General features: G+C 41.8%; 1 protein-coding gene across 3 annotated transcripts in view; it reads right to left on the reverse strand.

The window, feature by feature from the left end:
* Positions 1-23717, reverse strand: part of Uro (Urate oxidase) — a 124188-nt gene extending 100471 nt beyond the window's left edge. The window contains exon 1 of one of the 3 annotated variants that reach the window (XM_067145099.2): positions 23637-23717. In XM_067145099.2, coding sequence (XP_067001200.2) covers positions 23637-23662 — 26 coding nt within the window. In that variant the 5' untranslated portion in view covers positions 23663-23717. Of the gene's footprint in view, positions 1-23536 lie in introns of all 3 variants that reach the window. The other 2 variants (XM_067145100.2, XM_067145101.2) reach the window with 2 other exon arrangements.
* Positions 23718-26627: the final 2910 nt, after the last annotated feature.

Here is a 26627-nt window from a genome sequence, read left to right on the forward strand (position 1 = left end):
GGCAAGCAAGTGAATCATACCTCAGTGTCCACCACCTTGGCAAAAAAAATACCCCTGCTACCCTTCCTCACAGCACATGTAAAGTCTTCAGTACTATACAAATCGGTTAGCCGCGACGAACGACATTTTATGCGAATTTCCGCTAACAATTGTGTTAATAATTAAAGAAAATAAAGGAAAGAATTAGCTGATAAAACAAAAGGGCTTGTACAAATTGGTTTTTTAAATAACGCATAATTCCTAGTTTCAGTCGGCTAAAATAAAATAAAAAGTAACGTTTTATCCACAAAATGGGGGACTCGCGTCACTCGTTTTTTGTCTTAATTACCATTATAGGAGAGTTTATGCTCGATGATAATTATAACTTTATTTTTTTAAACATTCATAAATTTATGTCGAGATGTCGCTCGACAGTTGAGTTTACTGAACAGAGCGCACAGCGCATGCGCTGGATTATTGATTTTCCGTGAGTGGATCAAAGACCTTGACAATGTCATATGTTTTCAAAGCTTTGATATAAGGTTACCATAACCTAGCTTTATTTCAAATACTAATTGTTTATTGTACAATTGGTGAAGTGAATTTGCGGGAATGTGCCGTGTGGTTGTGGAATATTGAAAGTAGAATGTGAATTGATGTTAATATGTGTGTCCGACATGTTTGATTTTGGAAACAAGTGCGAAGTTAGTGCGTTGAACGCAGGTGCGATGCTATCCTTACCTAATTGGTCACACAGTTGTATCATAATGAAAATCTGAACTCTGATTGGTGGAGAACCTGTATCATAATGAAACTTGAACTATAATGAGCTTAATTAAGATTCAGTTCCGTGGCATATAATATTTATATGTCGGCATCGTCGAACATAAATTTTAAAGGGTCGATCCGTGCCCATGAGGTGCAGATTCGATGCCTCAGGTAAAATAGGCCCGTAGAAACGGTACACATGTAATCGCTTTGTGGAAAAACATAAAAGTAGGTCGTTAGGAATTTTTCACACTTCGGCAGCATTTACTTAAATATATTATGATATAAAGAATGCAATAATTACATTATTGATCTTAACAAATTGGACCCTAGGGATAAATGCGTTAACCCTGTGCTACAGCTTCCGTACATTTAAATTACATATTAAGATGGTACTGGGAGTGAGCAAAAAAGCAAAGCAAAGTCACCTCCGTACAGGCCATGGAGGAGTAGAAGGTAAAGGCTTCTGCCATTGTTAACCTCGGCACGTGATGGGGTGGAGTGGTTAGCTCTACGCCCGGCCGCCTTTGCCCCCAGGAATTAACCTGTACTCATTTTTCGGTGTAGACTGAGTGAACCTCAGGGCCATATGCACCTCCGAAGTGGAAATCTCGTTTCTTAAATTTTACGTCTTCCTGACGGGGATTCGAAGCCACATCCTTCCGGGCGAACCGAGCACGCCTTTACCGCCTCGGCCAGGCAGCCCCTATTGGGAGTGAGCAGAGATTCAAAAGACTATAATTTATACCCTAACATAGAGTGACCAGATAATAAGCATGAAAATACGGGATATATCGACTGCCGTTTTAAATTAGGCCCCGATTAAGATTAGAATTAACACGGGCCACAGATCACACAAAGAGTACCATTTATTTATAGAAAACAAGTAGGCCTACTGATCATTATTATTATTGTTGTTATTATTAGGTCTGTTATTATTAAAAATAGAAGCGGCCCACTTTCCGTATATTAATTGTTGCAAAAAAGAAACTTTTCTCTTCGCGAAAAACTAATGGTCATGCATATTTCAATAAATCAAATTCAAATATCGTCAAATATCGATAACCAACGAGATAGATAGATAGATAGATAGATAGATAGATAGATAGATAGATAGATAGATAGAAGGTAAATATATTTATTGGCGTACTAAGGCCATTAGGCCTTCTCTTACACTAAACTAAAAAGGAGACCGATAGTCATCTTAACACTTTTACTCGCCTTCTACGACAGGCAGGGATTACCTGTGGATGTATTCAAAGCCTCTCTTCCATAGGGGATACATTTCATTGTACTAAAGCCACAATCCATTTCCGAGCGTAGGTCACGCCTTTTAGTCGCCTCTTACGACAGGCAGGGGATACCATACGTGTATTCTTCGTTTGTGGTCTCCACCACACAGGGGTGGGAGTAAAAATAAAAGATTCGCAAACCTAACAACATCGGGTTTTAAAGAGAGGAAGAGTTGACCAAGAGAGGTCAGATAGGAAAGATGACAGTGAGGAGACTGGCACAAATAAGCGGAAGCAATACTAGATCCATGGTGTGAGCACGACAGATTAGTGATATCGCCTCAGTTTGAATTCAACTCAGTACACATGTCGGATTTGAAACATGTGAGGGTCACGGCATGTAGCTTAGATTCCACATGAAACTGTTGGGCCGACAGCCTAAACTCGAAGCTTGATCATACTTGTTACTTATTTTCACTTTAGCCTTGTTGTATCAACAATTATGAGAACATTAGTATTGTATTGCACAGAAAATTATATCATTTTATCCTTATTGTGAAAAGCACATTATTTCTTGCAAATTCTGAATTGGTTTGCATGTTAATAGAGAATTTCGTGCTCTAATTTCCTAATGGATTTCCATTTCTCCCTGATTACTATAATCGAGCTCAAGTACGGGCATCAGAAACCTACAAGTAAGTCATCGTAACTGATCGATATAGGCCTAGTATCCATGTCAAGCACTGACCATGTAGACTGCGTGATATTGCACTATACCAACAATATAGGTTTATTGTAGGTTTAACGATAACAGAGTTGTTATTTTTTATAAGGATCCGTCACGTAAATAGCTTTCTATTTCTGTATTCTATAATATGACAGAATCAAACAACTGAGATATCTCAGTACCTGTTATCGTTCGCAGTCAAACTTCTCTTTTCCTTATCCTATATTGCATTACGAGCTGAAAATCAATACGATGGCTCCCTTCACATTCGTTATTTACTAAACAAGAGACCTCCATTTATTGCCGACATCACAAATACTATTTAGAATATATAACGTTATTTTCAACTCACTAACAGTCAGTAATGCACGTTATTATGTGATAAAAAAAAGCTCAACACCATAACTCAAGTCATTAACGGCTTGCTTAGATAACGAAGAGGCCATTCACGAAATATTTTATAGCTAAATAATATACACTGAAGAAAATGGAAATTGCAACGCCCAGAAAGAGTGGTGCTACATTGCTGCAATTGAACAGGCAGGACGAGTGTTCGGTTGTGATTCGATGATTACACTTTCAGGTCCCTCTGGCCGCAAGTTTGAACAACAATCAATACAGGATGTGCCCACCACAAGCTCCAATACATTGATGAATTCGTCGAGGCATGGAGTCAATAAGGCCCTGGATCGCTTCCTGAGGAATTGTAACCCATGCTTGCTCCACTGCACGCGTCAGTTGTTCCAGATTTGTGGGTGGCTGAGGACGGTTGGTCAGTCGTCGACCCATCATGTCCCCCACATGCTCAATAGGACTGAGGTCCGGGGATCTGGCAGGCCATTCTAAGACTGTGATGTCATGGAGAGCTTCTCTGGAGATGCGTGCAGTGTGAACCCGGGCATTGTCCTGCTGAAACATCCCATTAGCAATGTTCGCCATCACAGGGACAAACACTGGATTGAGTACCCTACCAACGTACTGTCGAGCAGTCATAGTGCCCTCAACAAGCACTAATTGTGATTTCACATTAAAGCCAATAGCTCCCCAGACAATAATGCTTGGTGTTGGCCCTGTGTGCCTCTCGACAATAAGATCTGGGCGGCCCCTCTCCCCGGTACGTCGGCGCGCACGATTCCGGCGATCACTGCGGGAAAGACAGAAGCGCGATTCATCACTAAAGACGACCCTATTCCATTCGTCGACCCACGTCGATCTTTCTCGACACTAGGCCAGCCTTACACGTCGCTGTTGTGGGGTCAATGGAACATCTTCTGCAGGGCCACGAACCTGCTACGCAGGCGTAGCAGGGGGAGAGGTGATACTCCCACGTGGCGCGTCCCAGGTGGCGGATAGGGGGGTCCAAACCGGCTTGCCGGCGGACTTGAGGGAAATAAAATACCTCTCGCGGACCAAACACACACCCCCTGTGGGTGGGGGAGGCAGACGAATAATACACCCACGGTATCCCCTGCCTGTCGTGAGAGCCGACTAAAAGGGGCGACCAAGGGATGGTTGTATTCGAACCATGCAACTACATGTGATTAGTACCAAGACGCGGAGAACACCAAGGGTCGCTTTTACTTGTGCGTAGTACCACTATATTAGGTACGAAATAGGTTTGTGATTAGTAGCACACAGGAGCACCGCGCGGTCGGCTTTTGCAGTACCTGTGATTAGTACCACCATATGAGCGGGACCATGGGATGATAGCTACCATGGACCTGCCTTACCTGTGATTAGTACCCACTATATGAGGAACACCACGGGATAGGGAGAGGTCCCTGTGGTTAGTACTCTTATGTGATGAACATCATAGGTTTGCGTTGCCTGTGAATGGCGCCGCAGAGTGAGAAAAACATAGGTCTGTATTAATGTCGAATTTCATAAGCTTTGAGTAGTACAATAATGTGTGGAATACCGCAAGTCTCTGCTACCATTGATTAGTACCGCAACAGGACAGATACCATGGTTCTACATTACTAGCGATAAGTATCATTCTGAGGGGCCTTTGACTTGTATTTTGGACCCGTTTAGACACCAAGCATCCTCGATTTGCTTTGGAAGTGGTCCCTTGGTCAGTAATACTATTAACTATGATAGTTTTTTGAGTCGGATCCACTGATTGTTTTAAATTCATGTTCATTCATTCATTCATTCGTTCGTTCATTCATTCTTCATGGCATTTTTTATTTTGGTCAGTGGATAATTTTGAACTTTTACTTTGTCGTTTATTTTCGTACCATTAGGGGCCGATGACCTCGATGTTTGGCCCCTTTAAACAACAAGCATCATCATCATCAACTCTTCTGCAGGGACACGGGCTCGTAAGTCAGCTGCACGCAGGCGATTACCAACTGTTTGTTGTGTAACGTGGGGTGCCACAGCTGCTCTAATTTGCGCTGCTGTTGCATGGGGTTCCATCAGGGCCATCCGAATGATGCGGCGATCCTCTCTCACAGTTGTCTGTCCCCCGGTCTACGACTGTGGGGTACCTTCATTTGACCACTGCTGCCATACACGTTGTACCGTAGATGCCTGTCGGCCAACACGTGCAGCGACAGTCCTTAGCGATAATCCAGCCTCACACAGCCCAATTATCCGAGCCCTCTCAAACTGCGACAGTTGTTCATGGCGTGCTCTCTTCTGTCGTCGAGGCATGTTTGACGGGGAACACTCCACTGCACAGACTGCAAGTTAACTACGCTACACCAGAGTCCGTATACTGGAGTTGATTCCTCCGCGACCAATCACGTGGGGAGACCTGTAGCAACAATCCAAGGGATCTGAAACTTTGATCGTTTACATACCTACATGGCATCGTTCCATATCTTGAAAATCAACACAAACGACCAATGCCTTCATGGTGTTGCAATTTCCATTTTCTTAAGTGTAATAAGGTACCACAACTAAAGTAATCTCCTCAAACGAATATCAAACAAAACTAATAACTGACTATATTATTGGAGCTATCAGCGCGTGTCTACAGACAATGGTACTAGTCATTCCCTTATTATTTTCATGTAAGCTGTGTGGTGGTGGTGGTGGTGGTGGTGTGTGGTGATTATTGTTTGAACTACAATTACTGGGCACCCATGCTCTCTTAACACTAATCAGAAGTGAAAAAGGGATGAGTCCATCCCTTCGAAGAATGAAGGTATCGGCAAAAGAACGGAAAGGGCTACGTAGGGTGTGAAAATGAAGTACTCGCAATCCTAATAGCGTCGGACTCGGGAGAGAACAAGAGTTCACCAAGGAAGGTCGAATATGAAATATGGATGTAGGTCCGCATTTATAAAGGACATGTCCTATTTTCGACGTTTAATGTAACATCCGCGTACATTGTTACGATTTTTGCTAATGTCCACATGGTTTTTTTTATTTTTTGGGAGGTAATAATAATTGTACCGGGCGGTACACCTCCACGCCGCTAATTTAAAATTTGCGCCAGGTGAAACTCCTCTGCTGGAGGAAGTCTGAACTTTATCTACGCTATTAATTCTCTACCTTCTCAGAAGATGTCACCACGTGGAAAATTTTGAGTTTTTGAACTGTGTCATTTTTGATGTGTTTTTGTTTCGCTTGAAGTAAGAAGTGTGAACTTTCTCTTCTAGAGGACACTACTGAAAATCAACAATAGTGCACCCTTGTGCGGAGTCAAAGAACTATTTTGTTGGAGAAATTTTTATTTCAAATGTTTGTTCCTTGCTAAATTTCTTTCAGTCATTGGTTAAGTTGGCAATATTAACCCCTCCTTTCCCCTTGTTTTAAATCTAGCCTATCCCGAATTTCTTTAATTAATTTTCCACCAATTATGTGTTTCTTCTTAGTATTGTGTAGGGTTTTTTTTGATGAACCAATAAAATCCTCGTGGGAGGGTGTTCTCATTCCCCTAACGCCTAGAACCTTCCGCGAGAGTATTTAAACTGCTGATTTTAGGGTCTCCGGGCCACTTCTGTTCCATCTTTCAGTGTATTAAGTACATAGCAGGAGGCGGGAAGCGCCTCTTTCCTCGGCAGTGGTCAACAACAAGGTAATGGCCGATTAATAACTTCTTTCTTTGCTAGCTCAGCAGTTTAACTCTCGGGGCGGGTTCGAAGCGTTCCACCATGTAACCTTTTCCTAAATGTAACTACTCTTTTCATATATTCTCCTTTAAAGCTACATACTGGGATAGAGAGTGCTAACCCTCTCGAGCTCCCACTCATATTGTTTTGAGGTGAACTTATTTTTCTCAACCTATTCTTCGTTAACGTAAAACAAATTGTTCTCTTCTTAAGTCACCTCTTTAGTATGGGATTAGCCCTTGTATTAACGGCCTAGTGCCAAGTAGGTCTTAATCAAAGTGTATTAGGAGTGCAAGTTCACCTCCTCTCAAATTGTTATTTTAGAGGTCATTTAATTAACCTTCTTTTCATTTAATAGACCTCAGTAGATTGGGTATTTTACCCCTGTGTTTACGTCCGTTGAGGACAACTTGAAGGTGGAGTTTGGTGTGGCCTGGGAGAGGCTTAAATTTGAGAGCGAGTGGCTCTTTTGAAAATTGAGTGTTGTATGCCTCGTGGAGGCTTTTCAGTGTAAATTGGAGCAAGGGCTCCTAGGCATGAATGGGGTTTTCTGCCCCTCTGTTGAAACTTGTGTTTGGGGTAAAATTGAGCTGATTGCCCTAGCATTGTGAAGTCAGGGCGCGAAGCCCAAATCCTGTAAATATTGTAACTACCCTTTTGGACTTGCTACTTTGTACCTGCCATGCTTGTTATTTCTTTGTTTCAAAAAGAAAATATAACCTTGTTAAATTTTAAATTAATTTTACTTTAGTAGCTTGAGACCTGTTCACCACCCCGCACCTTCTTTCACGCATAACTACCACAAAAACTCGGTAACAAGTGGTAGCAGAGCGTGGTTGAATGGGTCTCAATTTAGCCCCTTTTTGACGGCTAAACATTGTTTGTTCCGAACCCTAACAATTTTCTCAGTTGCTGGAATTTTTGAGTTTTTCAAAATTGTTCTGTCATCATGCCCGGACCTCGCGATGTTCTCCATCTTAACTATTTGCGCAAGGAGGAGTTGATTTACGAATTGACTATTAGAAATGTGCAATCTGGAGGCACGGTTGCAGTAGACACAAATAAGCTTAGAGAGTCCCTTGATTTACCCATTTCCATCCCCACACTGGGAGAGAAAGAAGTTGACGACTCTCTTTCCACGATCGTCGAGAATATTACTGGGCTAGCATCTGTAGTTAGTTTTTTTGATGAAAATGATCCTTCTCCTAATCAAATTAAGCGTGTGCAAGCCAGGCTATATAACTTTTCAAATAGAGTTAACGATCTGTTGTCTCTAAAACTGAATGACGTTCAGAGGAAGGAAGCCAGTACGCTCCTGGAAAATATTTCCGAATTATCTAGTAAGGTCACTCAATTGTTAACTGGGGAAGTTCCTCCCAAATCTGATCAACCCACCATAGTGAATGTAGGTAGTGAGGAAGAACCTCCTAAGGGAGAAGTAAATAAGAAAACCATCGCTGCCCAAACTATCTCTGCCCCATTGGACAACGAGTCTGAACGCCGTGCATCGTTGAGTAACATCCGTTCTGAATTAACTACCTTGCCATTGAAACCTTTACCTACTATGTCACCCGGGTTTAGCAGCTTGCCTCATCCATTGGCAATGTTGCTCAGAGGTATCTCTAAGTTTTCGGTTAATACCACCAGTGAAGTAATTTCATTTTTAAGATTTCTTGTTGAATTTCAGGATCATGCCCTTGTGTTTTCTCTTTCTCCATGTCAAATTTTGCAAATCATCTATCCTTATGCCATTGGTATTCTTTCTGACAAAATAGTAAGAGCCATAGCCGACCAGTCATCTATTGAAGATTTTCATGCACACTTGCTTGCAAATTTTATTCCGCCCGCGCGAGGTCTTCTCTGATTCAGAAGTACTATTATCGTGTACAGCGATTGGATGAGAACTTGGCTGATTTCATACAAGACATTAAGTTTTATACTAGGGTGTTTGCCCTTCATTTTCCTGAAGATCAGATTGTACAGGCTATTGTAGAAGGCATTTCACCATCTTATAGGTCATACTTGTGTTTCGCGGCGTGCCCGCAAACTTTCTCTGAACTTGAAGCGTTGGCCGTCTCAGCGGAAGGAGTTAGGTACGCCGATTCTTTGCGTGTGGCAAAAGAACCCCCTCCTTCGTTTAGTAATACTCGGACTCCACCTCGCCGACCAGTCACACCCCGTAAATGTTATGCTTGTGGGTCGCCTGACCATCTGCGCAATAAGTGTCCACTGATCAAGTCTAGTAGGGCAAATAACGGAGCTGGTTCAGCACAAGGCTGTTTTAAATGTGGGGCTTTCTCACATATTGCCAAGAATTGCCCAAACTCGAATAGCACCCCCTCCTGCTCAACTTCTGGTGCAAATTCCACCTATGCCAATAATAAAAAGTGACTAGTGGTATCGGCTGAGTCGACTAATCCATCTTCCCGAGACTCAGCCCCTGGTAAACAGGTTGTAAATTCAGGGAACGAGCAATTTTCAAATTTATCCTTTGAAGGTCCCAAAGAGTGTCTTAGGATTGCGGTGGATTCCCCCGCACCTGTTCCTTTTCTTATATTGAGTTAAATAACGAGCCTATAACAGCTCTCTTAGATTCAGGCAGTGTTTGTTCGATTATTTCGGCTGAATGGTATACTAAATTGAAATCTGTTTGTAAACTACCTGACTATGTCTCATCTCCTGTTCAATATGTTTCGGCTAATTCATCCCCATTAGAAATTCTAGGTTCCTTATTGGTCAAAATTCGTATTTTTAAATTCACATGGAAAGTTAAATTGTTTGTGGCCAAGCTCTTGTCTTGCCCCATTATATTGGGAGCGGACTTTATTTTTCACACTGGTCTTGTGCTCGATCTTCAGAGTAGGTCTTGCACTTTCAAATTCGCCTCTAATTGTAGCATCCCTCTATTAAAGTGTAATTCTGCATCATGTTCTTCTATTTCGCCTACCCAGGATGAGATGTTGTTAGACCTTAGACATCTACCTGAGAAGCAGGCTGATAGTATTCGTAAGCTGTGTCAGTCGTTTCCAGAGGTGTTTTCTGATACTCTTGGTGTTACTGACCTGATAGAATACAAAATTGAGGTCACGGATTCGATTCCGGTCCGTTTTCCACCGTATAGGCTATCTCCACCTAAAATGAAGGCTCTGAAAGAAATTATCGATCAGATGTTGAAGGATGGTATTATTAGGCCCTCTAAGTCGGCGTATTCTTCGCCTATTTTTCTAGTTCCGAAACCCCAAGGAGGCTTCAGGCCTGTCATTGATTATAGGGCTCTCAATCGGAAGGTGGTGTTGCAATCTGTGCCCCTTCCTGACCGTCATTCTTGTTTTTCATGGTTTCGTAAGGCCAAGTTATTTACTATCTTGGACTTGAATCAGGCCTATAATCAAATTCCCCTTGCCGAAGAGTTTAAACATCTTACAGCGTTTGCCACGGACTGGAACTTATACGAATACAACCGCGTGCCTTTCGGGCTCCCCACGGGAGCAGCTGTACTCACTAGGCTACTAGATAGGGTCTTCTCCGACATCAAATTTGAGTACTTATATCACTACTTGGATGATGTCGTCGTATTTTCAGAAACTTTTGAAGAGCATCTAGATCATCTGCGAGAAGTTCTCGTTCGCCTTCGTAAGGCTGGGTTAACTGTTAAGTTGTCCAAGGTTGCCTTTGCTAAGCCCTCTATGTCTTTCCTAGGGCATATTGTGTCACCTGATGGTGTAGCCGTCGATCATTCTAGAACACAGGCCATCCGTGATTTTAAACCTCCCAAGGACATCAAAGGCATCGCCAGGTTCATTGGTATGGTGAATTTCTTCAGGAAGTTTATTCCTAACTTCGCTAATAGAGCGGCGCCCTTAAACCTTCTTCGTAGGAAAGGCATCAAATTTGAGTGGGGACCTTCTCAACAAGCCGCTTTCGAAGACCTTAAATTAGCTCTTTGTAATGCCCCTGTACTTGCTATGCCTGATTTCTCGAAGAAATTCATCGTCCAAACCGACGCGTCGTCGTCAGCAGTAGCGGCAGTCCTTCTTCAAGAGACTGAACTAGGGAGACGACCTATCGCCTATGCATCCAGGACTTTGTCGGCTCAAGAAGCCAAGTATTCCATCTATGAGCTCGAAGGTTTGGCAGTCTTATTCGCCTTAGAGAAGTTCCGTCTCTATCTGGAACATGTTAAATTCGACCTGGAGACAGATAATCAATACTTAAGCTGGGTCTTAGGTAGGCCGCGTCGTACTGGTCGTATAGCCCGCTGGGCCATCCGTATTTCTGCCTTCCAGTTTGATGTTAGACATATCAGAGGTACCGAAAATATTGTCGCTGATGGACTCAGCCGTATGTTTTCAAACGACGTTGAGAACCATGAACCGGTCGACAGTTCATCACCTCCCGAGTCAACACCATCTGATATTAATGCCATCTTAACGGATGCCCCCATGCTCTTTAGGGATATCGAGAAATACCAACATGAAGATCCGACGCTGGCTCCGATAATGGAAACCCTTTCTTCTGGGGAACATGTTGTCCCTTATGTTCTGAGGAATGGTGTTTTATGTTGCCCTTCGAGGCATGACAAGATGATGAAGGTTGTCGTTCCAGCTGTTCTTGTGCCTATGATCTTCAAGTACTATCATGAGACCCCATTAGGGGGGCATCTTGGAATCTTTAAAACCCGTGAAAAGATTCGTGAAATGTTCATCTGGAAAGGTATGGACGGTGAAATCCGTGAACTAGTAAAGGCTTGTAAATCCTGTTTGATTAGTAAACCAACCATGTCCACCAAGGTAGGCCTTTTGTCTTCCCATCATGCGTCGCGCCCCATGGAACGCCTGTATATTGATTATGTAGGACCCTTCCCCCAGTCAAAGGGTAATGCTAACAAGTTCATCTTTGTATGCGTAGATGGTTTTACCAGATTTTCTTGGTTATTCCCGACTAAGCTGGCTACCGCTCAGTCCACAATTACTTGCCTAAATTCTATTTTTGCTTCTTTTGGTCCGTGCCAATATATTGTGTCCGATAATGCTAAGGCGTTTACATCAAATCTTTTTCGTAAATTCTGTTTTGACTTATCCATCTCTCATGTAACTACTTCTGCGTATTACCCTCAACCATCTCTGGCTGAACGGGTTAATCGTAATCTCAGGGCCGCACTTATTGCCTATCATCATGAAGATCATTCCAGGTGGGACACGTCCCTGCATTGGTTAGCTTTTGCTTTGAATTCGGCGGTTCATGGATCACATAAATTCACTCCAGCTTCTTTGATGTTCAAGTTCGTTCCCAACTCGCCGCTCTCTAACCTCTGGTCTCTGAGTGACATTCTACCCGAGACAATAGATCCGGATAATATTAAAGATCTTTGGAAGAAGGCTAAAGCCAATCTTAAGGTATCTCATGAAAAGGTTAGGGAAAGGTATGATCGTGGACGGAGACCCACCACTTTGAAGGTAGGTGACCAGGTGATGGTCAAGAACTTTGTTCCCGCGGGCAAGCTTGCCCCCAGATTTCAGGGGCCATGCATTATTCTCGATTTCCTTACGCCGGTTACGTTGTTATTAAGCAATCCAGCCACCGAGAGGATATTTAGGGTTCACCTGTCACAGGTGAAACCGGTGTAATTTCTGTGTTAACTTGCTTCATATCATTGTGAAAGGGGATATGAAGGTTATATATTTTTTTTTTTTTTTTGAGTATTCAATTTCTAGGCATTCTGCCCCTTCTATAATATTTTGTTTTATATGTAAGCATTTGTGTGAAACCTCCCCCGATTTGTTAAACTGCCATCCTGTCCTTGCCTCGGCCATTACCACGCTCCCGTCTCCTGCTCCAATACACACTGTGGCTTGATTATATTAAATGCCATGGACATCTGCACGCCGCTGACCCCTCAACCTCTTCACCAAGCCGGTGCCCTCAAAAAGATGATGGTCCAACACAATTCTGCCGCCTTGCTTTAATGTTTCAGTGCCCCCGCAGCCGCGCGGCGCCGTGCAGCAACTGGGGCAGAGGACGGGCCCCCTCTACTCCAGCGAGTACGTCAGGTGCACGGCGAGCCGGAGCTCTCCTCCCGGCCAAGGCTGATGCGCGGCGCACGACCTGCTACTTGCCCCCAGCCTGTATATGTTCACCGCGGGCGCGGCGTGTTTCAACACCTCTGCTCCCCTCATAGTGCGGGCGAGCGGTATCTCAGGGTACTTGAGGGGTCCGAGCGGCCTCCCTTTGGACGCAAGCTGCTACGGCCGGTCTGGCCATTCAACTTAATCAACATCAACTACATGGACAGTTACGATAAGCAATGACTACACTTGGGAATTCAACAGCAATATTTGGTGGACATTGCAAAATTTTTCATCACTTTTAAGTATTAAAAGTTTATCTTCAGAATTCTACTTCTACCAACATAAAGACTGTGCTTCACCTGCAACAACAAAATTTTGAAACTGAATCAAACCAAATTAGGAAAATCTTATAAATTTTTTGGCAATTAATCTCCATATCTACATCAAAACTTGGACCTTGTTTTCAAACAATTTCATGTGTCACCCCTGGAGGAACTTTTGGGGGGGGGAGGTCTGTACCGGGCGGTACACCTCCACGCCGCTAATTTAAAATTTGCGCCAGGTGAAACTCCTCTGCTGGAGGAAGTCTGAACTTTATCTACGCTATTAATTCTCTACCTTCTCAGAAGATGTCACCACGTGGAAAATTTTGAGTTTTTGAACTGTGTCATTTTTGATGTGTTTTTGTTTCGCTTGAAGTAAGAAGTGTGAACTTTCTCTTCTAGAGGACACTACTGAAAATCAACAATAGTGCACCCTTGTGCGGAGTCAAAGAACTATTTTGTTGGAGAAATTTTTATTTCAAATGTTTGTTCCTTGCTAAATTTCTTTCAGTCATTGGTTAAGTTGGCAATATTAACCCCTCCTTTCCCCTTGTTTTAAATCTAGCCTATCCCGAATTTCTTTAATTAATTTTCCACCAATTATGTGTTTCTTCTTAGTATTGTGTAGGGGTTTTTTTGATGAACCAATAAAATCCTCGTGGGAGGGTGTTCTCATTCCCCTAACGCCTAGAACCTTCCGCGAGAGTATTTAAACTGCTGATTTTAGGGTCTCCGGGCCACTTCTGTTCCATCTTTCAGTGTATTAAGTACATAGCAGGAGGCGGGAAGCGCCTCTTTCCTCGGCAGCGGTCAACAACAAGGTAATGGCCGATTAATAACTTCTTTCTTTGCTAGCTCAGCAGTTTAACTCTCGGGGCGGATTCGAAGCGTTCCACCATGTAACCTTTTCCTAAATGTAACTACTCTTTTCATATATTCTCCTTTAAAGCTACATACTGGGATAGAGAGTGCTAACCCTCTCGAGCTCCCACTCATATTGTTTTGAGGTGAACTTATTTTTCTCAACCTATTCTTCGTTAACGTAAAACAAATTGTTCTCTTCTTAAGTCACCTCTTTAGTATGGGATTAGCCCTTGTATTAACGGCCTAGTGCCAAGTAGGTCTTAATCAAAGTGTATTAGGAGTGCAAGTTCGCCTCCTCTCAAATTGTTATTTTAGAGGTCATTTAATTAACCTTCTTTTCATTTAATAGACCTCAGTAGATTGGGTATTTTACCCCTGTGTTTACGTCCGTTGAGGACAACTTGAAGGTGGAGTTTGGTGTGGCCTGGGAGAGGCTTAAATTTGAGAGCGAGTGGCTCTTTTGAAAATTGAGTGTTGTATGCCTCGTGGAGGCTTTTCAGTGTAAATTGGAGCAAGGGCTCCTAGGCATGAATGGGGTTTTCTGCCCCTCTGTTGAAACTTGTGTTTGGGGTAAAATTGAGCTGATTGCCCTAGCATTGTGAAGTCAGGGCGCGAAGCCCAAATCCTGTAAATATTGTAACTACCCTTTTGGACTTGCTACTTTGTACCTGCCATGCTTGTTATTTCTTTGTTTCAAAAAGAAAATATAACCTTGTTAAATTTTAAATTAATTTTACTTTAGTAGCTTGAGACCTGTTCACCACCCCGCACCTTCTTTCACGCATAACTACCACAAAAACTCGGTAACAATAATAATAATAATAATAATAATAATAATAATAATAATAATAATAATAATAATAATTTCGTGAGGCTATTTCTAGCCTAGTGCAGCCCTTGAAAGGCAGACCGTCCGATGAGGGTGAGCGGCATCTGCCATGTGTAGGTAACTGCGTGTTATTGTAGTGGAGGATAGTGTTATGTGTGGTGTGTGAGTTGCAGGGATGTTGGGGACAGCACAAACACCCAGACCCGAGCCACTGGAATGAACCAATGAAGGTTAAATTCCCCGACCCGGCCGGGAATCGAACCCGAGACCCTTTGAACCAAAGGCCAGCACGCTAACAATTTAGCCATGGAGCAGGAATTTTGGGAAGTAAGAACTTTTGATTTTTGTTTTCATCTCGTATCGTCAACAAGTTATATTTTTTTAATATCGATTATTGGATTACACCGTTTATTTTATCTTACAAACGATCTGTTATGCTAGTAAAACCAAAAATATCGATTTACATTGCTTACAATCGATGTATCAATTTTTTAGCTAGCTGAGAGAGCTGCGATAGTGAAAGTTTTGTTGGTTAAAATAGTTAATAAAAATTGAAACTGCTGATGAAAAGTGTTTTGATCAATATTCAAATTTTAAAAGTTTCAGTGCCACATATGACGAAAATTATGAACCGACGATGATTGATTGATGTTTGTTGTTTAAAAGGGCCTAACATCGAGGTCATCGGCCCCTGACGAAATGAAATGACAACTTAAAAGTCCAAAACCCTCCACTGACCAGAATTCAAAGCGTGAGGACGAAGAATGAATGGATGGACGGATATGAATTTAAAACGATCAGTGGATCCAACCCACAGTTCCACGCATGCACAGAAGCTGGCAAAAAACAGTAGTAGTACTGACCAAGGGACTGTGCTTCTATAGCACGATGCTGAATCAATTAGGCGTATAGTCGAAACGGGTCCAAAATCCAGATCATCGGCCCCTCATAATGGTATTTATCGCTTGGAAAGTAGAACTATGCTATGTGTAATGTTGCGGTACTAATCAAAAGTAGCGGAGACTCGCGGCATTCCACACATTATGGTACTATTCACAGGTAGTGTAATGCGCACATGTAACACAGACCTATGGTGTTTCGCACAAAGCTGCGCTATTTACAGGCAACGCAAACCTATAACGGCAACGCAAACCTATGGCGTTCCTCACATAAGTGGACTAATCACAGAGACCCGTACTATCCCGTGGAATTCCTCACATAGTGGGAACAGCATAGGTAAGGCAGAACCATGGTGTCGCTCACATAGGGGTACGAATCACAGGTACTGTAGGACCCACCTCCTGATTCACACACTCGCTACTTATCACAAACCTATTGCGTACCTAACATAGTAGTACTACGCGCAAGTAAATGCGACCCATGGTGTTCCCTGCGTGATGGTACTAATTACAAGTAGTCTCATGGTTCTAATTTGATCATCCCTTGGTCGCCCCTTTTAGTCGCATCTTACGACAGGCAGGGGATACCGTGGGTGAATTCTTCGTCTGCCTCCCCCACCCACAGGGGGGGTGTGTTTGGTCCGAGAGAGGTATTTTATTTCCCGCAAGTCCTCCGGCAAGCCGGTTAGGACCCCCCTATCCGCCACCTGGGACGCTTCACGTGGGAATATCACCTCTACCCCTGCTACGCCACCATCACCAGCCCTACACTTGTGTTGAAAGACACAGTGAACAAAGGAAAGAAACAGACTGGCAGTTGATTTTGTAAAAGGGAACTGTTAAAAAAGATTAATTCCAGTGAGAAATAGTTTATTCTGTTTGTTTCTTATGTATATACTAGCTGATGTACCCGTGCTTCGCTACGGGATTCTCAGAAAGACTGACTTGGTGGTTTTCCTAACTGAATTCAACATAGGTCATTACAAAAACGTCAGTAGGAATGTAACGATTGAAAGCAATGTTATGATATAAAATACTCGATCAAATGAAAAACCGCACACTTTCTCACTTTCAACGAACAGTACTACGGTGCCGATCTAAGAGTCCAAAGTTCGAGAGCTGGAATAACCAGGTTGCAGACTGCCGTGAACACTCCTCTGTCATTATTCCGTTAAATATGCACACTACTCATTCCAATCAGTGGCTCAGAGTACGGATTGTATAGCTCGAATACTATGATGAACCAGTGTGTTACGTACCAGATATATCAGAAAATGTATGAACCATATATCAGAAAATGTATGAACCAGAGGAATGGCATGCTAAAGAAGAAAGTTATCTTACACCCCAGCTACTTCCTACCAATATACAGGCAGGCTGTTACAGTCGGTACGACCAAGCGAGTTGACCGTGTGGTTAGGGGCACGCAACTGTGAGATTGCATCCGGGAGATAGTGGATTCGAACCCCACTGCCGGCAACCCTGAAGATGGTATTCGGGAGATGGTGGGTTCGAGCCCCATTGTCGGCAGCCCTGACGATGGTTCTCCGTGGTTTCCCATTTTCACACCAGGCAAATGCCGGGACTGTACCTTAATTAAAGCCACGGCCGCTTCCTTCCACTTCCTAGACCTTTCCTATCCCATCGTCGCATAAGACATATCTGTGTCGGTGCGACGTTAAGCAAAAAGAAAAAAGATGGTATTCCGTGGTTTCCCATTTTCACACCAGTCACACCAGGCTGTACTTTAAAGCCAAGGCCGCTTCCTTCACACCACTATTCATTTCCTATCCCATCGTCGCCATAAGACCTACCTGTGTCGGTGCGACGTCAAGCAAATTTAAAAAAACCTCAGTACGCTGCAGTAATCCTATCTATCGGGGATGAGAGGAAATAGAAGACAAAAAGCACATCACAAAAAACAATGGTCAATGTAGTGTTATTGTTGATAAAGTTTATGAGCTTTCTATATTGCAGGCCTTCACATTAGTTTTCTTTCGACTCTGTGATATTAGGGTGTCTTACAAAATTATTTATATCGTAGACTGTAGTTCCTTATTCTCAGACTTTACATACTGATTTTCACTAAATTCTGTTTACCCATTTTCTCGTGACTCGGGGCTGATATGGACTTAGTAGCAAAAATCCAAATTCATGAATATCTCCGATTATGTGCGGTACGGTAACAATGTATAAGACATAAGTGATCGGAAATTTAATAACATCTTACATAACTACTACTAACTTATGACATAACTAAAGTTAGGTTAGTTATGTAGTATTTATCGATACGACCACCAATAACATAACTAACTTGTTTGAGAATTACATTTCAGACCTTCCCCTGAACTACCATTTCACTCAGCGTGAATAAAATAATTTGTAGCCTAGATTGCAGTGGTTCATCACCCGTCATTACATACCGATTTTCATTAAATTCTCTTCAGCCGTTTTATTGTGATGCGTGTACATACATACAGACAGACAGACAGACAGACAGACAGACAGACAGAAATTACGGGAAAGTAAAAAATACATTTCGTTGTCACTGTGGACATAACCGACACAGAAATACCATTCTTTTCAAATTCTGAGTAATGTACAGACAAAACTCTTATATATATAGATTTATCGATACGACCACTAATAACATAAATAACTTATTTGAGAATTACATTTCAGGCCTTCCCCTAAACTACCATTTCACTCAGCGTGAATAAAATAATTTATAGCCGAGCTTGTAGTGGTTCATCACCCGACATTACATACCGATTTTCATTAAATTCTCTTCAGCCATTTTCTATTGATGCGTGTACAATCAGACAGACAGACAGACAGAAATTACGGAAAAGTAAAAAATGCATTTCATTGTTACTGTGGACATGACAGATACAGAAATACCATTCATTTCAAATTCTGAGCAATGTACAGGCAAAACACTTATTTTATATATAGATTACATTTCCGGCCTTCCCCTAAACTACCATTTCACTCAGTGCGAATAACATTATTGATAGCCTAGATTATAGCGACCTCTTCCCCGACTTTGCATACCAATTTTCGTGAAGATACGACCACTAATAAAATAAATATTTGACAATTAAATTTTAGGCCTTCCCTTAAACTACCATTTTTCTCAGCGTGTATAGCCTATATTGTAGCGACTTATTTTCCATCTTTGTCTAGCGATTTTCATTAAGACACGACCACTAATAACATAAATATTTGAGAATTAAATTTCAGGCCTTCCCTAAACTACCATTTCACTCAGCGTGATTAAAATAATTTATAGCCTAGATTGTAGCGGTTCATCACCCGACTTTACATTCCGATTTTCATAAAATTCTCTTCAGCCGTTTTCTCGTGATGCGTGTACATACATACAGACAGACAGACAGACAGACAGAAATTACGGAAAAGTAAAAAATGTATTTTCTTGTTACTGTGGACATGACGGATACAGAAATACCATTCTTTTCAAATTCTGAGCAATGTACAGACAAAACTCTTATTTTATATATATAGATAGCACTTTGACAACATTAAATTGAACTAATGTTTCATTCGGCAGTCCTAAGAGCGTGTTGATCAATTCCATTAAGGGTGTCCTCATTTTGGGGTTTCAGAATATGGTAACCCTACATGCAGGCGAGGAGCCTGACACAATTAAAAGGAAGCATTTTCAGACTCAGCTATGGGATCCGTGGTCACCAACCCATGCTTCCAAGATGGAAGTCCCTACGTTACTTTCTAGTCGCCTATTACGACAGCCAGGGGATACCATGGATGTAATCTACCGCTCTCACCAACAGGTAACTCTGTAGTCAGAAGAGAATAAGGCAAAGGTCTTCGAAGAATGAAGGCAATGGCAACGGAAAGGGGAGGACCGCGAAGGGTGTGAAAGGAATACTACCTAACCCATGCAAACCTCACACCGTCTCATCAGAAGAGAATGACCTTCAAGAGAATTCTCGCTAGTTGGAAGCCCCTGAGGAGATACCCGTTTTAATCACCTCTCTCCAAAGACAGGAGATAACATGAATGAGTTGTATGCCCCAACCCACAGGGATTCATTCAGTTATAATTTCGATGACGTCTCATATAACCTCAAGCATAAACCCGATTTTGTCTTACAAGAGCTAAAGAACCCCGCTGTCGAGAAATTCCGGCACTCAGCAATACAAAAATTCTGAATAGTAATTATTTTTATTTATCACAAATAAAACCAAAACCAAACCCCATGGCACTACAGCCCTTGAAGGGCCTTGGCCTACCAAGTGACCGCTGCTCAGCCCGAAGACCTGCAGATTACGAGGTGCCGTGTGGTCAGCACGACGAATCCTCTCGGCCGTTATTCTTGGCTTTCTAGACCGGGGCCGCCATCTCACCGTCAGATAGCTCCTCAATTCTAATCACGTAGGCTGAGTGGACCTCAAACCAGCCCTCAGGTCCAGGTAAAAATCCCTGACCTGGCCGGGAATCGAATCCGGGGCCTCCGGGTAAGAGGCAAGCACGCTACCCCTACACCACGGGGCCGGCATATTTATCATAAATGCCGAAGCATAAATTAAATAATAAGTTGAAGTGAGTGATATTGATCTATCCACATCGTGCCCCTAGATAGGTATCTGGAATTCCAAATACTGAACTGAACATCATCATTAGGCCATCAGACTATCCTTTAGGAATCTACCGCCGGGCTGAGTGGGTCAGACGGATGAGGCGCTGACCTTCTGACCCCAACTTGGCAGGTCCGATCCCGGCTCAGTCCGGTGGTATTTGATGGTGCTCAAATACGTCAGCCTCGTGTTGGTAGATTTACTAGCACGTAAAAGAACTCCTGCGGGACAGACTTCCGGCACCTCGGCGTCTTCTTAAACCGTAATGTAGTAGTTAGTGGGACGTAAAGCAAATGACATTATTGTTAAGAATCTACCTATAGACTAGACAGCGGAATTTAATAATAATAGACCTAATAATAATAATACCGAGCTAGTGACCGCGCGGTTTGGATCACGTGCGGTCAGTTTGCATTCGGGAGATAGTGGGTTTAAACCCCACCGTCGGCAGCCCTGAAGACGGTTTTCCGTAGTTTTCCATTATACCAGGCTGTGCCTTAAACAAGACCACCGCCGATTTCTTCCCACTCCAAGCCCTCCTGTGTCCCATCGTCGCCATAAGAACTATCCAGGAAATCATGTCACATGTCGCTTGGAGAAACGTCGAAGTCCACGCAAGGTGGGCCGTTTGAGGATTTCTGACTTTAAGTACCGTATTAAATACGAAATTTAAATCAAATGATATATAATACTTGTGGAGGTGTTATCCTTATCTTGAACCCTGATTACCGTTTTTCAGAAAACAAGTACAGCAAAAATGAACGTTGAAGTTTGATGCTCTATAAAACGTAATTTTTGCAGCTAGAGAGAGAGAATTATTTCAAGAAATATTCAAAATTGAGTTCCCTATTGGAAGGAACAGGAACAAAAAAGTGATTGTAGTGGCATATGGCATGGTTTATCCAAGACCTTATCATATGTTAGTTTTGCGTCCCACTAACAAACCTTAGATTTTGGAGACTCCGACGCAATGGAATTTTATCCTACAGGAGTTCTTTTATGTGCCGATAAATCTCCGACATTAGGCTAGTGTATCTGAGCACCTTCAAATACCATCGGACTGAGATGGAATCGAAAAGGTGAGTAACTTGAAGTCAGGAAGGCAGCACACTAGTGTGTGAGCCACTCAATCTGTACATGCAGAATCTTCAGCTTACCGTACCAAATGGCTCTTTTCAGATATGTATAATATCCCCTGTTTCCCATGGAAACTTTGGAACAATATGGTGACACTAATGATAGTGAACAACGTTATTATCGACCAATTTAAAAAAAATGGAAACAAAAAATATCAAATATAACTTCGACGTTGTAATATAGAATAGTGAAGAAATACATCTACTGTGCATTAACACCGACAACAGAAACAACACATTTTAAAAAATTGGCGGCAGGTTGTTACTGTTGTAAGCCGCAGTAGTGTTTCGTAGACTTACTTATTAAATAGTTTTCACTGTTTCAGCTAACCTCCAGCTGAGCGCGCGAATCAACATAGTGCCATCTTATAACAGAGGTGGTGGTGATTATTGTTTCAAGAGGAAGTACAACTAGGCAACCATCCTCTATATAACACTAATCTGAGGGAAAATATTGAAGGGATCCGACACTTCAAAAAATGAAAAGGGACACGAAGGGTGTAAAAATGAAAGACTCCCTAGGCCTCGGGAACCTAATACCGTCGGGGTCGGAAAAGAACAAGAGTTGACCAAGAGAGGTCGGATAGGATAGATGAAAGTGAGTAGCCTGGAACAAGTAAGTGGAAGCAATGTCAGGACTCAGATAAGGGCCCCGTAGTCGCCAACCCACGCTCCAAAGTTCAGAGCCCCTGGGGCTCTTATAACAGAGTGGACCGAGCATCTTATAACAGAGTATGCGTGTGACGTCACATATTTAACGCAAATGTTGCCTTACTTTGAAGCGCTAATTCATGAAAACTACGCTTCAGATTTTCACTTTTTTTCCAACAGGTAGCCTCCTGTTTTATCTGTCAACTGAGACATTAAACATAATACTCTCGGCGATATACGAGTTCTACCCAAACAATAAAAGCGTCTTAAATTTTTCTCTTTCCATGTAACCGTTAAAAAAAGCACTAATTAAACTCTAGAGAGAAAAACAGAGAAAATCCACAAGGTATAGCTACTCTAGTGTAAGGGATACCGTTGATAGTAATTTTCACACTATTTATCTTAGGATAAAAAGAGCTTACATATTTTTAAAATTTGAAATTCCCCTTTTGTACAGCTTTCCTCGATCTGGAAAACCTTATTTTTTTTACATATATCGTATAAATGGTGATTTATCATTGATAATGAATTACGTAAAAAATCTAAACAAATATATATTTAAAACGAAACAGGAATACGAAAACGACGGAAGAAATTAACTGAATTTTTTGACAGATCCTCGCGCACCGGGCGACTTGGCCGTGCGGTTAGGGTCGCGCAGCTGTGAGCTTGCATCCGGGAGATAGTGGGTTCGAACCCCACTGACGGCAGGTGGTGGTGATTATTGTTTTAAGAGGAAGTACAACTAGGCAACCACCCTCTATATAAACACTAATCAGAGGGAAAAATTGAAGGGATCCGACACTTCGAAAAATGAAGATATCGGCCAAAGGAAGACAAGGGACACGAAGGGCGTGAAAATGAAAGACTCCCTGGGCCTCCATACGGAAAACCGTCAGGGTCGTAAAAGAACAAGAGTTGACCAAGAGAGGCCGGATAGGATAGATGAAAGTGAGGAGCCTGGCACAAGTAAGTGGAAGCAATGCCAGGACTCAGCTAAGGGTCCCGTGGTCGCCAACCCACGCTCCAAAGTTCAGAGCCCCTGGGGCCCTTTTAGTCGCCTCTTACGACAGGCAAGGGATACCGTGGGTGTTATTCTACCGTCACCACCCACAGGGGGGACCATTGTCGGCAGCCCTGAAGATGGTTTTCCGCGGTTTTCCATTTTCACACCAGGCAAATGCTGGGGCTGTACATTAATTAAGGCCACGGCCGCTTCCTGCCAACTCCTGGGCCTTTCCTGTCTCATCGTCGCCATAAGACCTATCTGTGTCGGTGCGACGTAAAGCAAATAGCAAAAAAAAAAGGTCCTTACGCACCGAAAAGGAGCCCAATCACCTCTCAACAACTGGCTTTAATCAAAATACTTTGACTCACGTTTTCAAATACTTCTTAATGTGCGGCCGCAATGTAGACTGAAATATAATAAATAATTATTCGTATGTTGTTTATACACAATTGAGTAGTCACAGAATACCTTGCACTTCTGTATCCGTAAAACATTTTCTAGGCACACCAGAAACAGAACGAATGAACACGTAGAGAAGCTGTTTGTCTTATATATAGTGCATTCGCAATGACAGGGGGTCATCTTAAGATGACCACTGCCCCCCAGTGAAGATAAAACTTGTGTAACTCCACAGATTGCTCTCGGTCAGAATCGAGTGGAAACATTCTACTTCCGATTAGCAAGAATAGAGAAATTGTTTATCTACCCACATTGTAATATTTCATACGGTATCTGACCCCACTGTGGTTATTTATGTATTTTATTAGCTTATGACAATAATATCCTCAGCTATATCACATAGTTGAACACCATTGCCACATTCCCCAACTGAGTCAACACCGTTTGCTGACGCTGTTGTTAACGTAACACTATAGGTCATGATATTCTCAATGGTGAAATAATGAGGGGGCAAATAGTTCTTGGAAAAAATATCTTGTCATTTGCTTCACTTAAGAAAGCCACTCGCGAAGCTCAAACGACGGAGTGGCCAGACTAAGGCACGTCCAATCCCATATATGAATTTAAAAGTCCAAAATTCAACATTTACTAGAATTGTACCTCTATAGTCTTCTCCATACTTTATCCAGAATAGGTGTGGATATATCTGTAAAGGTTAGATCTACTATAGAATGTTACATAATGAGGCCTTAACCCCAAGGCTGCATGCATCTCCAACAATTCCGCCATTAGCTGTCATAGGAGGCCGTCTGGGAAAATAAAGAGCGACATAGATTCTGGTTGCTTTCCTCACAGAGCCAGAACTTACTATTACATAATGATTTGCGGTGATTATTGTTTTTCAAATAATTTGTTTTACGTCGTATCTATACAGATAGGTCTTACGGCGACGATGGGTTAGGAAAAGGCTAGAAGTGGGAAGGAAGCGGCCGTGACCTTAATTAAGGTACATCCCCAGCATCTGCTTGGCGTGAAAGTGAGAAACGAGGGAAAAACCATAATATTCAGGGCTGCCGACAATGAGGTTCGAACCCACTATCTCCCAAATGCAAGATCACAGCCGGACGACCCTAACCGCACGGCCAAGTTGCTTGTTTTAAGATCAATTACAAGACAAACACCCTTTCTTAACACCAATCAGAAAGGGAAAAACGAAGAGTCCGACAATACGAAGAATTAACGTATCGGCAAACAAGAGGGATATGAATGATATTAAGAGGGTAAAAATGAAAGTTGTCGAAGACAGATCGGATAGAAAGTCTGAGAGGGACAAGCATAGCCCAAGTAAGTGAAACTAATTTATTTATTTATTTATGTATTTACTTATTTATTTATTTATTTATTTATTTATTTATTTATTTATTTATTTTATTTATTTTATTTATTTATTTATTTATTTATTTATTTATTTATTTATTTATTTATTTATTTATTTATTTATTTATTTATTTATTTATTTATTTATTTCTTCTTCTTGTTTTCGAATGGGTCTACTATGGACCACGTTAAGCATCATTCATTTACGGTTCTTCCTCTTTCGATCGGCCCAGTACTTCTTCATCCTTTCGGATTGGGCTTCTTTACGTTCTCGTGACCAGTTGTTGCCGGTCCGTTTTTTGCTACTTTGATCTTGGAATCCCTTAATTTTGTTGATGATTTTTCTGTATTCCTGTCTGTTGTATACTACCTGCTATGATATATTATTTTCCTCGATATCCTCCTTGACCCCTTTAAGCCAGCTAGTTTGTGTCTTCCTGTTCTCCATGTATTCCAGAATTCGCTTGGCTGTTCTCTCTGGTGGCATTCTTTTAATGTGTCCGTAGAAGCAGAGTCTTCTCTTCTTGAAGGATGTTGTAATTTTTTCGGTCCTTTTGTATAGTTCCTCATTTGGTCGCAGTCTAAATTCTTGACCCACTTTCCTGGGCCCTAGTATCTTCCTCAAGATCTTCCTTTCTGTCTTTTCAATGTTTTCTAGTAAGCCCTTCCTGTTCAGTGGAATACATTCGATCGCATATAGACTTTCTGGTTTGATGACAGTGTTGTAATGTCTGATTTTTGCAGTGAATGAAACTGATTTTTTATTGTAGACATTTCGACATAACTGGTATGCTGCTTCCATCTTTCTTGCCCTTTCCTGTAATGCTATTCCTGGTAGTCCTGTTGGGGTTATCCATTCCCCCAGATATTTAAACTTCTGTACTCTTTTAATTGTTCCATACTTGGTGACAATATTTTGTGTCGGATCCTTTTTGTTTATTATTTATTGTTTATTTATTTATTTATTTATTTATTTATTTATTTATTTATTTATTTATTTATTTATTTATTTATTTATTTATTTATTTATTTATTTATTCAACTTTAACAGTGGCGATGTTCTGGCTCGTGGTCTTCTCTTACACTTAACCACGTAAATTATTACAAAATAATCAAAGAAATGTACTATTCTATTATGACCATAAACAGTGACCTATGTACACGAGTTAAAAGCTAAATATTATGTACATTTACCCTATAACAATTGTACCGGGCGGTACATCTCCACTCCGCTAATTTAAAATGTGCGCCTGTTGAAACTCCTCTGCTGGAGGAAGTCTGAACTTTATCTACGCTATTAATTCTCTACTTTCTCAGAAGATGTCACCACGTGGAAAATTTTGAGTTTTTGAACTGTGTCATTTTTGATGTGTTTTGTTTTGCTTGAAGTAAGAAGTGTGAACTTTCTCTTCTAGAGGACACTACTGAAGATCAACAATAGTGCACCCTAGTGCGAAGTCAACGAACTATTTTGTTGGAGAAATTTTTATTTCAAATGTTTGTCTTTGCTAAAAAAAAATTTCAGTTATTGTTTAAGTTGGCTGTATACCCCTCTCTTTCCCCTTGTTTTGCATTTAACCAATCCCGAATTTCTGTTATTAATTTCTGACCAATCGTAGGTATCTTCCCCCAACTTGAATATGTTGCTGTATCCTACCCAATAAAAAGTTTGTGGGAGGGTGT

The sequence above is a fragment of the Anabrus simplex genome, chromosome 4 (assembly GCF_040414725.1).
Source record: "Anabrus simplex isolate iqAnaSimp1 chromosome 4, ASM4041472v1, whole genome shotgun sequence".
NCBI lineage: Eukaryota > Metazoa > Arthropoda > Insecta > Orthoptera > Tettigoniidae > Anabrus > Anabrus simplex.